The sequence below is a fragment of the Gymnodraco acuticeps genome, unplaced genomic scaffold, assembly GCF_902827175.1.
Source record: "Gymnodraco acuticeps unplaced genomic scaffold, fGymAcu1.1, whole genome shotgun sequence".
NCBI lineage: Eukaryota > Metazoa > Chordata > Actinopteri > Perciformes > Bathydraconidae > Gymnodraco > Gymnodraco acuticeps.
Window position 1 is genome coordinate 288,743 of NW_022990337.1, and position 14,921 is coordinate 303,663.

The following is a 14,921-nucleotide window of genomic DNA, read 5'->3' on the forward strand; positions in this document are numbered from 1 at the left end:
GACGTCTCCAGCCTCGCTCTCACCGTGTCCGCTGTCTTTGGTGCTCTGCCAATCAGAACAGTCCTGACCTCCATATCTGCACGAAAACACAGACACACACACGACTATCAGGCACAAGACCACACCCCAACATACTGACACAAAAGAGATAAGTAACACTTCTAAAAAGGTTGTGAATCCTTAGTCAGTCAGATCGACACCATACTTGTTGCGTTTGCTTTGAAATAAAGTTGCCGTAAACGTTTGACATTTTCAGCCACTTATCGAGTAACTGACGGACGATGAAATAAGACCAATAGTCAAGTGTCAGGTTTCTTGATATATTATATCCCAAAATCACAAGTTTAAGAATAAGTTATGGGTTTCCCTAACTTATAAAAAGCCTCTTTCCTTAGACATGTGTTTGTAAAAGCAAACATCAATAGGGTTGTGTTTTAAGATATGTACAGTTTGAGAAAACCTTGGGAAAAACGTGTTATTTATCCAACGGTTTTGATGAAAAGAAACTTGATGAACTTGATTTCCCACAATCCTTTTTGACACATATAATGTTTCTTCCAAGAAAAACACAGAACTTGAATCTGAATCAAAAAGCAGACATGACTCCGGTGTAAATCCTGAGATCAGAAACAGAGGTTTGCTCGAGAGAGATAAGACGGAGATAACATTCCTGAGGCTTCAGATGACAAATCCATTGATAACCCCACACACACACACACACACACACACACACCTGTAGATCTGTCGTATCAGAGTGTTCAGCTGGAGGCAGGCTCAGACAGGAAATGGCCGTCAGATAAAGACGAGCTCACAGATGAGTAAGTCACTCCGAAACAAACACCTGGGGGGTATACTACGAAGCAGGATTTTCGCTTAGCCGGCTAACTTCAGGGAAAACTCCGGCTTTCCGGTCCTACGAAGCTTGTTCTCTTTTTAGCAGGCTAGATCTCCATGGTAACTTATGCTTAGCGGCTAACCTGGTCGGGACCAGGTTAGGTTGCAGGCTAAGAGCTCAACTCAGTGAAAGCACCGCCTGCTGACCAATCAGAGCTCAGTGTGCGGAGTTTAAAGCGATCAAGTCATATTACAGGAGAAAGGAAATACAGAAAAGCTGCCGTCGCAGGAAAGACTGCCGGCAAAAATCACCGACTGTGTGAACGTGAACATGAATAGAATATCACCTCCATCTTCAGAGCAATCTGACTATTATAACATTAGCGTTAAGAAAGCTTACTTAAATATCTGCCACAACATAAGTAACCGGATCAGAGTAACATTAAGTACAGTCCGCGGCATATCACTTCATAATGTATCATATATCTCTTTATCTGAGTCAGCTGAGCCGTATCTGGCCGTGCAACACTCACAGTGTCACAGACTGGATGCAGAAGTATTATTTTAAGCAACACATTAAGTTGATGAAACACTAGAGTCAAATGTAATTAAAGTCAGATCGTGTCTTAGACGGGGCAGTGATATCATAAACCTGTTAATGTACGCATTCAAACACTTGTTCTGTTCCCAGTTGTATTCACCTTGCAGGTGCAGCTCTGTGGCTTTGATCCTGGATAAAGTGTTTAAGTCATGGATGTTTACAGTTTAACTTCTTCATATTTGACTAGTATTAAAGTTCACTTTTCATTCAGGAAGTATGACGCTGCGCTGTCAGTACGCTTGTCCATGTTTGTGATTGGTCGAATGCTCCAGATACCACCCCTTTCATGTGAACGCGCACCTAACTAGATAGGACACGGCTGGCTTGAGCGATCCACTTGATAACCAGCGTCGTAGTACCGTTTAGCGAGAGCGCGTATGTTTTGGATTAGGCCAACCGGCTAACTCAAATATATCCAGGTTAGGTTGAACCAGCTTCGTAGTATAGGCCCCTGCGGTAACCACACACACACACACACACACACACACACACACACACACACACACACACACACACACACACACACACACCACACACACACACACACACACACACACACACACACACACACACACACACACACACACACACACACACACACACACACACACACACACACACACACACACACACACACACACACACACACACACACACACACACACACACACACACACACACACACACACACACACACACAACACACACACACACACACACACACACACACACACACACACACACACACACAGCTGGTTAGTGGGTCAGAGACTCTGAGGAAGACGTCCATCAGTCTGTCACCACGGCAACAGAGTGGACCACATTGAGGAAAAATATAGCTTACTTATAGCTATAGCTAACTTACTTACTTGTCTCCTTGCTTACTTACAAACATATACTTACTTACTTGTTTCCTTGCCTATTAGTTACTTACTTAATTGTTTACTTCTTTACTTACTTAATTACTTCCAAACGTACTTGCTTACTTCCTTCCTTACTTATTTGCTTACTTACTTGCTTGCTTAATTTATTTCTTCCTTCCTTACTGACTTGCTTACTAACTTACTTACTTACTCATTTACTTACTTACTTGCTTGCTTTCTTACTTACTTGCTTACTTACTTGCTTTCTTACTTACTTGCTTCCTTCGCTTACGGGAGAGACTTGTATGTTGTATGATGTTCATCAATATAAGATTTCAGATGATTTTGTGATTAAAGAGATATAGTTTGTCTTAGATTGTAAAACACATGTAAGATGGTGTTACATTAATATGTGGAACAGAGCTAAGTAACTCTGCTAGCTAGAGTTGGTCATATATTGCAAGATACTAAACTAGATGGGACAACAACACACTTTTAGGAACTTCAAAAAATATATTTTAAATTATCAAATGTGTAATTATTGGCACAATTCAAATGGGAATCAGCACTGCTCAATATAGATGGCACATACCAATTCATAGATTTATTAATATCTGTACAATATAAAATGTCATATCTGCAATACTTTGAATTTGATGCTCAGTCTGTCTTTATTTGTTTGTTTAAGTGCAACTTACTGAACATCAGTGTCAAATACTTGATGTGAAAATGCTGCAGTTAGCTAAATTGCTAAGTGATAAATAAGAAAAGATCAAATTATCCTTTATCAGTTTTTTAATTACTGTGTATCGTGACTTTTAAGGCAGGTGACAAATACAACATTACAAGTCACAAATACACAATAAATGAAAAACTGATCGTCTCAGGATTATTTGATATTTCCCTACTTGTTGTCACTCTTTCTTAATCTTTCTTGATATTTACCCTAAAATCAGGTCCCATTTCAGACACTGGAAGGGAAGGGACTTTGCCTCTCTATCTACATTCCTGATTCTCCAAAAGCAACCTGTCCTGGTTCAGGAAATAAACATCTGTGAGTCTTTAAAATAGGTGGCATTCCCCTTTAATGCGTGTCCTGCTATCAGAGGGTTTTGATCAGCGAGCGCAGCAGAGATCACAGAAACCTGCAGCTGGCAGAGGAAGAGAGTGATGGAAAAGAGGAGGGAAGAATCCACATCAAGATCTTTTTGAGGGTTTCAGCCTGTGTGAAGTCAAGTGGAAGAGACCGTGGTTGTGTTAAGTGACCCTTGTTAGGGAACTGACTGGAGAAGATTGTAAGAAAGCGGGAATTTCTGGCGTCAAATCTGCTCGGAAACAACATCTTGAAGTGTGGTGAAAAACCGCAAACCCAGCGTCTCTCTTAATGTTTTCATTCTGAAACCCTCAGACCACATGAGACAGAGTGAGGTCGGACTCACCACATTACAGGAGGGGGATGAAGGTTTTATATTGAGTAAAGATGATCATGAGGAAGAGGAGGGTGAGGGGACTGACCTGCCGTTGCGGTGAGAGTATTTGTTTCCTCTGAAGTTGGTCCGAGGCTGCAGCTGACCCTGCCGGAGGAGAGAGAGGAGCTGGGAGATCTGCTGCAGGAGGAGAGGAGAGGAAGAGGAGGGTTAGAGTCATGACTTTATCTGAAGATACATTATTTAATAGAGCGGTGCAGGGATGACGTGAAGTAGCCTAATAATAGTGTGAGCAGCACAAGGGCTGAAACACAGATTTCTGAAGTTAAAAGCTAATGTTGGGCTATAAAGGAACTACACAGGGTTCTTACACCTTTTCCGAAGTCAAATTCAAGCACTTTTCAAGGTGCATTTTCAAGCTTTTCAAGCATCTTACAGCTGTTGTAAATTACATATTTATATACACATACTTATACTCAAATGATTAGTTCCCTACCTCACATTAAATCAGATGTTCTTTATGCTATAAACAACCAAGGACTTGGACAACCAAGGACTGTTGACCTCTAGGTGAGTGCTGCTTCCTACCTTCACAGGACTAACAGTGGCTAATCCCAAACTGTACTGCTTTTTCCTTGCGTTATTCGCCGCCTCCCTACCCCCTCCTGGACATAACAAATGCGAACCGCACTACTATCATGTGTGATTATGAGGTCTCTACACAAGATGATTACGCTACATTCCAGTGTCAATGTGCGCACAAAACAAACTAGGCATTGTGACTCACTGCTAGCTCTTGGCCGTGCTCTGATTGTATTACTACTGATGATATCGGGCAATGTGCATGTTCATCCTGGACCTACTATGTATGTAGCCCTAGCCCTAGTTCTGACCTGTGTCCTGATGTCAATCTTTGTCACAATGATCTGAGTTTCCCTGACTTCTGCTCTCATAAAGCTTTAGGTTTGTATGTAAACATGTAAATGCTAGAAGCATAACAACAGCCGGTGTTTCTTGTGAGTGTTTCCCCGGTACACAAACACAATACACACAAACACACTCGCGAGCTTCCCCCAGACCAGTAATACAAACGAAAATGTGTCTTCGGGTCAATGTGACTGATTTCGATAGAGCAAGTCACATTTGGTTTAGACACAAAACATACTACCAGTAGAAATACATTGCTTTCAAAATCGTTCTGTGTCGAATCAATAGATTATATTTCGTGACTATAACACGAAATGCCGTGAGACTGGGTTGAATTACACCAGTGAGTGCTTCATCCACCACAGGATGCTGACTGTAACGCACATATTAACATAGGTACGCTCCTCTGAAATGATTGTCCCCTGCAATTATTATTATTATCCCTCAATCGAGTTTGCTATTCAGCTTGCTAACGCTAGCTTAAACAAACGTAACATGCAACGTTAGCCTAATCCAAAATGCTCTACTACAGCGTACCTTTCATGTGGCTCGTCAGCGCAGACTCTCGCATCGTGAACAACTGAAATTATGTTTTTAGGGTCGAAGGCTACTCGTGGGCTTGACCCTCGTTTTAGCCATTTGTCTTCTGCTAGCCAACGCTCGTTGAAACTGCAACCTCCTAGCACACAGTCATCTATCACTCTCACCAGAATGCCCAGGTCACACGTAACAAAAACACTTGCAGGTCACGCACATAGCGCAGGAAGGCCGGAGCTGAGCTGTTTTATGTAAAAGCGAAGCAATTAAGCGCGCTCCGACCTCTTTGTTTTCTTTTAATCTAAAAAGCGAAGTAAAGCATTTACAATTTCAAGCACCATTCCAAAATTCAAGCACTTTTCAAACCTTGAAAACACCTCGTAAAATTTCAAGCATTTTCAAGGATTTCCAGCACCCGTACGAACCCTGACTACAGCACGGTCACATGACTTCACGTCGCTACCGCTAAGCTAAAGGCGGCTAATGTTGAGCTATAAAGGAACTACAGCACGGTCACATGACTTCACGTCGCTACCGCTAAGCTAAAGGCGGCTAATGTTGGGCTATAAAGGAACTACAGCATGGTCACATGACTTCACGTCGCTACCGCTAAGCTAAAGGCGGCTAATGTTGGGCTATAAAGGAACTACAGCACGGTCACATGACTTCACGTCACCACCGCTAAGCTAAAGGCGGCTAATGTTGAGCTATAAAGGAACTACAGCACGGTCACATGACTTCACGTCACCACCGCTAAGCTAAAGGCGGCTAATGTTGAGCTATAAAGGAACTACAGCACGGTCACATGACTTCACGTCGCTACCGCTAAGCTAAAGGCGGCTAATGTTGGGCTATAAAGGAACTACAGCATGGTCACATGACTTCACGTCACCACTGCTAAGCTAAAGGTGTTTAATGAAGGGCATGATGATGTTCAGTCGTCTCATTTAGACACTTCTTAGCAACAGCCTTTTTTAAAAGTATTTACTGACGTATTTTATGTCGTAAAACAACACTTTAAAATACTTTATATGAGGGTTAGTGCACATTAATAAAGATGTCTGCTGTAAATGTGCCACAGTTAGCCAAGATGCTATTTTTCAGCCGTAGAAGAATTAGGATATTTCTAAAATTACGATAACTAAATACACATGCAAAGTAAAGGCTCACTTTACAGGGCAGACCAATCAAAGTTTACAAACGTTTGAGCTTTTCTTAACCTTAGGTAAATATCAAAAGCTTCCTAAACTGATGTTATAACAGATTTGAATGAACATAACACTTTGTAGCTCCATAGGACTAATCCTCTCCTTAGATGTTTTGCCTGTATCACTCTGAAACCCTGAGTGTGTGTTTGTATTGGTTTAACTGGTTAAACAGTGGGTCCAGGTAGAAAGTGAACTAACATTTTCTTTAGTTGCACAGTGTGAGAACTAAGCTTCTGCGTCCGTCTCACTGCAAAGAGCTTTCTGCTGACAGCTCTGTTATACAGCGGATACACACTGCACACAGGGGAGGAAACACACACACTAACACACACTGGGTAAAGTAAGCATGCATGTGTGTGTATGTGTGTGTGTCCTTGCACGCTAATATATGACTTTGTTTGAGCCATGACATTTGTGTGTTTTTTCACGTGCATGCTGCTGCAGCGAGAGGAAATGGCCTCTACGTAAAAGCCTATTCTTCTCTGGCCAGTTTCCTCCATAGGATGGACGCTGAAATATGGAGTAGAGGAGTGTGTGTGTGTGTGTGTGTGTGTGTGTGTGTGTGTGTGTGTGTGTGTGTGTGTGTGTGTGTGTGTGTGTGTGTGTGTGTGTGTGTGTGTGTGTGTGTGTGTGTGTGTGTGTGTGTGTGTGTGTGTGTGTGTGTGTGTGTGTGTGTGTGTGTGTGTGTAGGTGGAGGTGAACAATAAATCCCCCTCCTCCCAGGCGCCTAGAGTGCCAACTGGGCCGACTACTGGGAGGCAGAGGAGAGGAGGATGCTGGGTAAATAGAAAAAGGCCCCTTCCTTTCTGTGATGGGATTCACGTTGGGATGTGGCCCGAGCTCTTTGTCCGGCCTGCTGGGCGTGAGCGGTGACCTTTGCCCTCTGTGACGCAGGTCTGAGTTTTAACAAGACGTGTCCTCTACCTTTTTGTACGTTGGAAATATCCCTAATGGTCTAAAAAGAAGTGATACGTACCCTTTTTGTAACTGATTATGGCTGAAAGTTTAAAACACTACTACAATAAGCTGGCTCCAGAGAAACCCCATCCTCCTTTACTCCTCTTCAGAAAATCAACTCTGTCAGCTCAGAAAATAAAGGAATAATAAAGAAAAGGGGGATAAATATTGGGGAAAATTGGATTGTTCTACCGTCATCATTAATCTTTAAGTCAATAATTACATTTATATTGAAGTGATGCTAGAACCCCTTAAGCAAGAACCCTTAAGATAATTATATGTACTGCCTAATTGTGATGAAATATGTATGAAAGTATGCTCTTGTTTTTTGTATTATTGAAGGAATATTATCACCATACATGACATGTTACTTGTTAGACACTTTAATCCAAAGCGATTTACATACTCAATACTGTGGGCAATCCCAACAGGAGCAATTTGAGGTGAAGTGTCTCAGGGTCACAACAACATGCTGACTGCAGTGGGGTTTGAACCTGTTCCGAACACCAACGCACAACCCACTGCACCACACGCCTGATTTTAGTCATTTAAGTTTGATCTGTCCATTATTCTTTATGTTTGTGAAGCTCTTAGTAACTGTGTGTTTAAAAACTGCTTACCTACTTATTTCCTTACTTATTGACTTACTAACTTGCCTACTTTATTCCTTACTTACTTACTCACTTGTCTCCTTGCTTACTTCCAAACTGACTTACTTATTTTCTTAATGCCTTCTTACTTGCTTGCTTACTTACTTAATTACCTACTTGTCTCCTTGCTTACCTACTTATTGACTTACTAACTCTTGCATTCTTCAGTCCACTATTCTTTCCATTCTTTAGTTTAACAAGTATTACACAACACTCAGCATGTCAGTAAAATGATCCTGATTCAATCCACATTCCTCTAAACACAAGTCAAATGAAAGTCACATTTATCTTTTTGACCTTATTATCTAATGTGACCAACTACTGCAGTGTATGTAGACAGATGTCTGCCTCTACATGAGCATTACATATGAAGCACTGGGTCCCTCTGTAATCCTCTAACCACGCATTTAACCACCAGGTGATTAATGAAGCTACATTTGGTAAAACTATTGTGTTTTGCTCTAAAGGTTGAATCTTTGTACCGACAGTACTGTACATCCTGCTCCCCTCAGAGTTTCTGTTTTTAGCCCGAGCGGTTTTCCTCTTTCCTCTCGCAGCAGCTCAGCCTAAGTAAAAGTGATTTTTGGGTAATTTGTAAGTGACGGAGCGGTGTGACGGAGCGGTGTTAGCTTACACTACAAACACATCACAGCTTACTTTGGCTCGCCTCACCCAACAGAGTCTAAGAGGAGCCCCCCCCCCCCCCCCCCCCACTCCCCCACTCCCCACTCCTCTCCTGGTTTCAATATGAATCTGATATTCTGTAAAAAGGACTGTCAGAGTTTCTGGGGGGGGATTACTGTCTGTGACACATGAGCACCTGAATGAACCCACTGCCTTTTTGGACATCCATCAGCTAGTTACACACACACACACACACACACACACACACACACACACACACACACACACACACACACACACACACACACACACACACACACACACACACACACACACACACACACACACACACACACACACACCACACACACACACACACACACACACACACACACACACACACACACACACACACACACACACACACACACACACACACACACACACACACACACACACACACACACACACACACACACACACACACACACACACACACACACACACACACACACACACACACACACACACACACACACACACACACACACACACACACACACACACACACACACACACACACACACACACACACACACACACACACACACGGCTGTCTCATACAGGAGGCTGAAAAAGCAGAAAGGCTGCTGGGGTAATGGAAGTTGTGTGTGTGTGTGTGTGTGTGTGTGTGTGTGTGTGTGTGTGTGTGTGTGTGTGTGTGTGTGTGTGTGTGTGTGTGTGTGTGGCCTAGCATTACTATACTTGTGGGGACCTAAATATGTTTACACAGTCACGTGTGGGGACTTGCCGCCCTTATGGGGACAAATTGGAGGTCCCCATGAGGGACATCATTAATTTTAGGGTGAAGACTTGGTTAGGTTAAGGGTAAGGGTTAGGCATGTGTTGGTTATAGTTAAGGTTAGGATAAGTCTCCAGGAAATGCATGTAAGTCAATGGAATGTCCCCTGAAGTGATGTGGTATGTGCGTGTGTGTGTGTGTGTGTGTGTGTGTGTGTGTGTGTGTGTGTGTGTGTGTGTGTGTGTGTGTGTTAGGTGGGGGAGGCTCTTACTCTCTAATGGACTTCACTTCAGATTAATCTCAGAGCCTGCAGGGGGAGATTTAATTACTTCAACATTAACTGTAAGCACATGTTGAAATAAATGTGATCACACGTTTAAATGACGTTTAAATGAGAGCCAGCAGCAGTAGCGCATTAGCCTTAATGTTGACGCTATCATGCTGCAAGTTTATTTAAATTATTAATGATATTTAAATGGGTATGTTTGACAAACTTGCATTTAAGTTATTTTCAACTTCAGTGTTAATACTCTCACTTCTTTTAAAACAAGGCTGAGACTCAAATAACCAGTGGTGATCAGTTACCTGTAAACATACACATTTTCAAGTAAAAGTACTGCATTGAGAGTGATACTTAAGTAAAAGTATTTACGTGTGATTCGGAAACATTTTTATATTATATTTAAAGTATTAGGAGTAAAAGTAACAAATAACTTCTTAGCAAAATAATGCCAATTCCTTTCCTGTTAACACACTCATGGTTTTAATTACTTCAATATAATGTTTAATCCATACCAAAAGTATTGTTTGTCATTTTCTGAATCTATTAAGTAATTATTACTAAATAAATTGTAAAGTAAATATAATACATAGGAGTAAAAAGTACAACATTTGCTTCCAAGATGTAGTAGAGCAGAATTCTAACGTAGTATAAAATGAAAGGTAAATGTACTTCGTTATTTTCCACCACTGTAAATAACTATTAATTTCACAAACTGCACGTTAACTTGTGTTCCTGTATTTTATAACTGTCTTATTGTATTGTAGCCTGGCTTATTAAGCAATGTTTTTAAATGTAATTGTATAAAATGTCCCTTTTGCACTTATACAATTAAATGTTTTTGTGAAGCACTTTGATTTACCTAACTGTTCGAATGTGCGTAATAAATAAACTTGCCTAGCTCTGCCTTTCGACGTAAAATAATGATCAATATATGAAGTTAACTTTGCACACATGACTTCCACATTAAGAAACAAAGATTATCCTAATTAACTTACAAGGACCATGCTACAGTAATACATGTTTAGTACTGGGATTGTAGGAAAGAAGTAAGTTACTGCATCTCACCTGCACTTCTGGAGAATCAATGAATTCATTTCATAAACTGCATGTGAACTTGTATTCATGTATTTTATACCTGGCTCATTCTAATTTAGCTTGACTTTTTAATAAATGTTTTTAAATGCAATTGGAGATTCTGTTCATCTTGCACTAAGACTTCATGCTTTTAAATGTTTGCTTTGAAGCACTTTGTTGTATAAATGTGCATCATGAATAAGCTCGCCTTGCTTTGCCTTTTGATCTAAAATTGAGATCAATTGACTCAAGTTAACTTCGCCCGATGACTTCCACATTAAGAAACAAAGAGTATCTTAATTAACTTACAAGGACCATGTAAATGACCATGACCATGACCATGACCATAAATGGTTAGTACTGGGATTGTAGGAAAGTTTCTGCCTCTCACCTGCACTTCTGGGGAAGCTGAGGAAAGCTCGATGGAGTCTCCGAAGGCGGCCATGGACAGACGAACCAGGTTTCTAAGCATCTGTCGATGTTCTGCTTCAGGTCCTCTTCCCTCTGAAGTCCTCGGCCTCCTGAGAGTCGCCTGGGTGGATGAACTCTGCTGCGCCTCCTCTTCTTTAACGTGAGTTGGTCGCTTCAAGGTGCTCGAATGCGACACCGAAGAAGAAGATGAAGAAGGGTTCCTGGATTTCCGAAGCGTCCTGTACGATGTGGCGGGTGTTAATGGCAAAGTGCCATTAAGTTCGATATTTCCAGGTTTCCGGAGCGTTTTGCAGTGGTGGGTGGACTCCCCTTCTGGGAAGCCTTGGGAATGGAAGCTTGTATTTAAGACTGATGGCGTTAAGGTGTACTGCCTCTCAGTTTGTTCCTCGTCTGACGTCATTGGAGGCGGGGCCAGAGGCTGGGATTCGCTATCATCATACTCGTCTTTTCGGCCTCTGATGACGGGAATTAGCTGAATGTCAGACTTCCTGATGTTCTTCTGGGGGCGTCGAGGGTGGCGGGTGTAGGTGGACTCGGCCTGTCTGCAGTTGTACGCCCGGCTGTCACGTTTTTCGGGGCGGCAGAAGGTCGTCACCAAAGCGAAAGCCAACAGGAGCAGCAGACAGGTGCCACCAAAACAGATCGCCATCATCATTGTGAAGCTGAGATGACTTCTGTTACCAGGTGAGGAGTTCTTCAGATGGTCTTTAAGATTGATGAAAGTCACCTCTAGACTTGCCTTGGTTGTCAGGCTAGGAGTGCCCATGTCAGAAACAGCAATGTTGACTTTAAAGGTTTTCCCAATTAGCTCAGTAGCATTAGTGGTGTTAACAAACAGCTGGCCTGTAGCCTCGTCCAAGAAGAACAGTCCATTAGGGTTTTCATCAGTGATGAAGTAGCTGAGTTGTCCGTTCACCCCCGAGTCTGGGTCTTCGGCCTTTATGGTGGACGCAAGGAATCCAACGAACCCCTCTGCAACTGAGCGATTAATCGGCAAAGGTGTGGATCCATCTTCCGTTTCATTCCCCAGCTCCGTCACAATCTCCCCCTTGTCTGTATTGACTGGTACACTGAGAAAAGCAACACCGTTTCTGGGTTTTGGCTCTTTGATAACTGGGTAGTTGTCGTTCACATCTTGGATGTCAATTTGGACCGAGGCCGTGCTGGTGAGAGGTGGATATCCCTGGTCAATGGCCTCCACCATTAAAGTATAACTGCGGGATTCCTCAAAGTCTAGAGGCTTCTGGACGCTTATGACACCACTGGTCTGGTGGATGGAGAAGGGTATTGTGCTCATTTCCACTTCATTTAAGTTGCGTATGGAGTAAGACACTCTTCCACTGAACTCTAAGTCCACATCGTAGGCTTCAACTTTGAGAGCGCGGAAACCCGCCACGTTGTTTTCCTTGAAGGACGCCTTATAGAGGGAGTTGGAAAACACCGGGGCATTGTCGTTCTCGTCCAGAACATGGACAAGCAGATGTTTGACGAAAAACAGCGGAGGATCCCCATAATCCTGGGCGATGACAGTGATGTTGTAATGTGTCTCCTTTTCTCGGTCCAGGGTGCCATTGGTAACAATAATGTAACTGTCACCCTGGATATGTTTAAGGCGAAAAGGCCCAGATCCTTGCTGAATGTGCGCTCTCACTTTGCCATTTTCTCTTGCATCTGCATCAGAAACCATCACCAGAGCGATGAAGGTGTCTTCTTTGGCTCCTTCCAGCACAGTCGCCACAGGTGAGTTGGCTGGAGCCCAGTTCATGTGTATCCTCGGTGCGTTGTCGTTCACATCTCTCAGCTTCACGTGCAGTTTGCAGTGTGTGGGGATTGCATTGGGCCCACGATCACGGGCCTGTATGATGACTTCGTAAGAGGGCTGGACCTCGTAGTCCAAAGGAGCATTGATACTCACAGCTCCAGTCTCTGGATCAACAAAGAAGAGCTTCTTAACCAACGGACTTGTGTGTTTGCTTATCGAATATTCCACTTGACCATTGGCACCCTGGTCGGGATCCGTGGCCTTGAGGTTGATGATGATTGTCCCACGGGCTGTATCCTCAGATAGCTCCACAGTAGGGGTGCTGTCCTCAAACACAGGGCTGTTATCATTTGAATCCTGAATATTAACACGTACTAAGGTGCTCCCGGACCTTGGGGGGTTCCCTTTATCCCATGCAACCAGCATCAGGTCGAATGTGGCCTGAACCTCCCTATCCAGTTCTTTGATCACCACCAGCTCCGCCTGTTTTGCCCCACCAGTCACATCCAGAGCGAAGTGTTGATTGACGGACAGCGAGTATGTTTGGAGGCTATTAGGCCCCGCGTCAGGATCCACGGCCCGGTCCAAAGGGATCCGCATCCTGAGGCCAGCCGTCTCTGAGATCTCCACTTCCTGTAAAACGCTGGGGAAGCTGGGACTGTGGTCATTCAGGTCCATCACCTCCACGCGAACTCGCAGGCAGTTTACAGCACCGCCCTTCCTGTAGAGAACGCTAAACGCCATCTCGCACAGATCCGATCCGCTGCACAGCTCCTCCCTGTCCAGCCGGCCTTGTGTTGTGACGACCCCGTCTCGAGTGCTGATGGAGAAGGGAAGGGCTTTTCCGTGCTCCACCACCTGGAAATCCTCCAGAGGACCGCCTTCATCTCTCTGCCGGAGGTCATCCACCAGACGGCCGACCCGAGTTCCCGTCGGCTGCTCCTCCCAAACCCGGTACTGGATAGTTTTAGACGTGGACTCGGAGGAGCGAGCGTCAGAGCAAAGACTCAGAACCAGAAGCAGAGCCAGCAGCATGATGATGTGAAGTAACAATCTATTGTCTAATTGCTAAACTGACATTCCTTCAAACCAATAAAAAAAGTTTGTGTATCGTTTCAAATTTCAAATAACTTCAAAAGCGTTTTTCTTTTGAAATAGAAGTTAACAATGTCCTGTTTGTGAGTATCAATCATCATATACGATGGTTATCAAATTCATGTTTCTTTAGTTTTCAGCCACAACCAAAACAAACTGAAAAAGAAACCTCCAGTCTGGTCAGGAGACAAATATAGAAGCTTATAATTAAGATATCATCCTGTCTCTGTTCCTACACCTCTCTCTGCCTGCTCTGTTACTCACTCATACAGCTGCTGCCTCACTCCATCCTCCTCCACTCAGGAAAGTTTGGCTCCAACTGAGAAAAGTTTGGATGTGTGTTTCCACATGTTAGCGGAGCCCCGGCCAATCCGAAGGCAGGAGGAGGATCATATGCAAATGTTTCTGAACTCAACACAAAGGAAAGCCCTCCTGCCCCGAGGAAACTCTGGAGTGCTTTTACAGAAACATGACACCGCCGCTCCGTAATTTTTCTCTCTCCCCCTCTCAGTCTGCATAAACTCATCACAACCTGCAGTCTGGGGCCCTTAAATCATTTGGAAAATGTGTGTTAGGTTAACTCCCACAGGAACTTAAGTCCACAGCAGGATTTATATTTGTACGGCGTCGCAGTGACATATGATCGAGGCTTTTGGCAGCAAAAGTGCAATACAGATAGGAGCATAAAATGTGTTATTATAAATACAGAAAGTGTTTAATACTGTCTTTGAAAGCAGACGTTTGATGCTTTCACAGACAAGGACATCCCAGCCTAATGACAGCTTTCTCTTCTTTGAACTAACACTTGTGTTTGTTTGTGTACGTCCTTGGGAATGAACATGATA

At 43.3% G+C, this 14,921-nt stretch overlaps 1 protein-coding gene across 2 annotated transcripts in view; it reads right to left on the minus strand.

Moving 5' to 3' along the window:
• The window catches only part of pcdh12 (protocadherin 12), a 23,984-nt gene extending 9,522 nt beyond the window's left edge, over positions 1–14,462 (minus strand). The window contains exons 1-3 of one of the 2 annotated variants that reach the window (XM_034223417.1): positions 11,179–14,462; positions 3,814–3,902; positions 1–76 (exon numbers count right to left, since the gene is read on the minus strand). The exon at positions 1–76 is cut by the window's left edge and continues 76 nt beyond it. In XM_034223417.1, the coding sequence (XP_034079308.1) occupies positions 1–76; positions 3,814–3,902; positions 11,179–14,016 (3,003 nt within the window). In that variant the 5' untranslated portion in view covers positions 14,017–14,462. Of the gene's footprint in view, positions 77–3,813; positions 3,906–11,178 lie in introns of both variants that reach the window. The other variant, XM_034223416.1, reaches the window with a different exon arrangement.
• Positions 14,463–14,921: the final 459 nt, after the last annotated feature.